At 62.2% G+C, this 2,524-nt stretch overlaps 1 protein-coding gene across 1 annotated transcript; it reads left to right on the top strand.

Annotated features, from left to right (window-relative positions):
* Positions 1-858: 858 nt before the first annotated feature.
* LOC138849533 (proline-rich protein 23A-like) lies at positions 859-1,605 on the top strand. Its single transcript, XM_070073253.1, has one exon. It carries the CDS (start codon positions 859-861, stop codon positions 1,603-1,605), a length of 747 nt encoding a protein of 248 aa, XP_069929354.1.
* Positions 1,606-2,524: the final 919 nt, after the last annotated feature.

Genomic DNA, 2,524 nt, shown 5'->3' with positions numbered 1-2,524 from the left:
AAATATATGTATATCTATTTAATTGATTGCATTGTTTTATCAGTCGATCATTTTGTAACAGTCTTGACCTTCAGGAAAAATATATCACGAAGGGTTCACTTAAGTATTTCAAAAGCACTTTCCATCTGTGAAAAGAAATCAGTTTTCCCCGTTTACTCCTGAAACAAAATGATTTGCGTGCATTACAGGAATTTCTCGTGGGATTTGGATGCGTTGGTTTTGGGGCGGGGTGGGGTGTATCTTTGTGAGTTGAGGTTTCGTCAGAATCTTCGAAGTCCCAGGAAAGCATTCGTTCCAAAGTGAAGAAGCCATCTTCGAAATTCGATTAGCGCTCTGTCATTTCTTGTCTAAGAATCTCTCCCAGTCGCTCGCACCCTGTAGACTTGTAGAAGTCTTTCCCCGCACACTGAGCCACCAATCAGAGCCCCGGATATTGGTCGCACCCATGATTCCGCTGCGGGGCGGAGGCTCCAGGGGGCGGAGTTTGGCGTGACATTTTGCGACTTCCAACACGGTTGGTGGAGCGCTGCTGCACATCCGGATCGGTAGCAGGAAGGCCGAAGGTTCCAAGGTGCGAGGCCCGACCCCGAGGTGGGCGTTGCTCCTCCAAAGCCAGACTGCAGCCCACCCGTCCGTCCGCGGCCACCTCACCCGTCCTCCGCAGACCGCCTCACCCGTCCGTCCGCCGCAGGCCGCCTCTCCTGACCCCGGGGCCTGACAGCGCCCGCAGGCCCGCGCAGCCCGCGAAGCCCGCGCCGCCCGCGCCGCCCGCGCCGCCCGCGCCGCCCGCGAAGCCCGCGCCCGTCGCCCCTCGCGCCCTCTGCCAGGCCCCGGAGCGCAGCCCGCAGCGCCGTCGACATGAGGGGCGTCCGGCCCCGCAGCCCCAGCGCCTGCCCTGAGCCCGCGGGGCCCCCGCAGCCCGGAGCAGCCGGCCCTGCCAAGCGCCGCCGAGTGCAGGAGCCCGCGGCCGCCGAGCCCGGGCCCCAGCCCGGCCTCCCGGCCCCGCCCGCGGCCCCGCCCGCCTCGGCGCTCCCCTCCGTCGTGGTCGTGGTCCTGGCCGCCGGCTGCGCCCTGCAGCTGCCGCTGGACGACGTCGACCTGCTGCTGGAGCCCGCGCCCACGGCGGCCCTCAGCGTGTCTCTGCCCGGCCACACGCTGCTGCTGGTCCCCGAGGGCCTCCTGGAGGCCGCCGGCCAGGGCCCCTCGCCGGGCGGCCTGGCGCTGGCCGCTGTCCTGGACGCCGCGGCCGAGGCCGTCGTGGTACAGCAGCAGCAGCAGCAGCAGCAGCAGCAGGGATTGGTGTGCTCAGCCCCCACGGAGATGGCCGGCCAGGCAGAGGCCTCCGAAGAGGAAGACGACGCCGACCCCGAGCTCCTGGCGTTGCGCGTGGACCCTGCAGCCGGCTGGGCCGCGGGGCTCTGCCTGGGCGCTGCAAGGGGCTCCAGCCCAGGCTCGGCCTTCCACCTGGACTGGGAGCTGTGGCGGCCGCTCCCCGGCTCTCCGCTCCAGCCTCTCCCTCCGTCTCCCAGTCCAGAGCCCCCGGGGCGCCCGCAGCGCCCTCCTCGGCCCGCCTGCAAGGCCCGGAGACGCCTGTTCCAGGAATGAAGGAGCTGCCTCTGCACCCCCTCGCCACGCAGCTGACGCCCAGGTGAGGGGCTTCTGAGAGCCGTTCTGGGGGCCCGGCTGGCTGTGTGTCTGCAAGGGTAGACGGCGCAGAGAGGGAGGCCCTTTGGCTGTAGACGGCCTTGCACCATTCTGCAGGGCTGTTTGTTGGCTCAGCAGGTCTGCGAGAAGGACCATCTCCTCCCACACCCGAGGACAATGCTGCCTGCAGCGCAGGCGCCCGGAGACCTCAGGTTCTGCTTGGGCCCTGCTCTGCGCACAAGGCACCCAGGCACTGTCATGGCCCTGACCTTTGCTTCGAGCCTCAGCTCAGCACTTGTGGAAAACTTTGCCAGCCCGCCCCCAGCACCCTACCACTGGACCCCTCGTCTCGTCTCCCACATTGCAATGAGGACGGAATCGGTTTGCTTCGGGCCCTAGACTCTGCAAGCTCTTGGCAAACGTCTGACCGTGGACTCTTCCTGATGCTGGCCCTAGTCCCTTTCGGGGGGTCTGGAAAACAGTTGGATGTGGACCAAACAAAGCACTGGGCACCGTGACCACGTACCCCCCATTTGGTTCATGACTAGGTTAGCAAGTAGTTAGGTTTGGGAGTTAGGGTTGTGCACCCCCCTCCTCCCAAAGACCAACTCGTTCCCATTCATTGCTTCCTGTCTATTTGTAAGATAATGCCCCATGCATGTTCAAAGTTCCCAATTCTAAGTCTCTTTTGTGTTGTTCTAGGATCCCGAGTATATGTTGTACATTGTTGCTACTGTATAGAAATAATTTGTTTCTTCTATTGATCTGACATCGGGGAGAGAATTATTGGATTTCTGTAGTGTTTCATTGGTAGATTCTTCTGTTTCTTAGTTTTTTATACTGGGTTTTCTTTGAAATCCAGGTTGAACTGTATACTTGA

Source organism: Oryctolagus cuniculus, chromosome 4 (assembly GCF_964237555.1).
Source record: "Oryctolagus cuniculus chromosome 4, mOryCun1.1, whole genome shotgun sequence".
Lineage (NCBI taxonomy): Eukaryota > Metazoa > Chordata > Mammalia > Lagomorpha > Leporidae > Oryctolagus > Oryctolagus cuniculus.
Note: the sequence above shows the minus strand (reverse complement) of the source record. Positions and strands in the feature narration are given on the sequence as shown.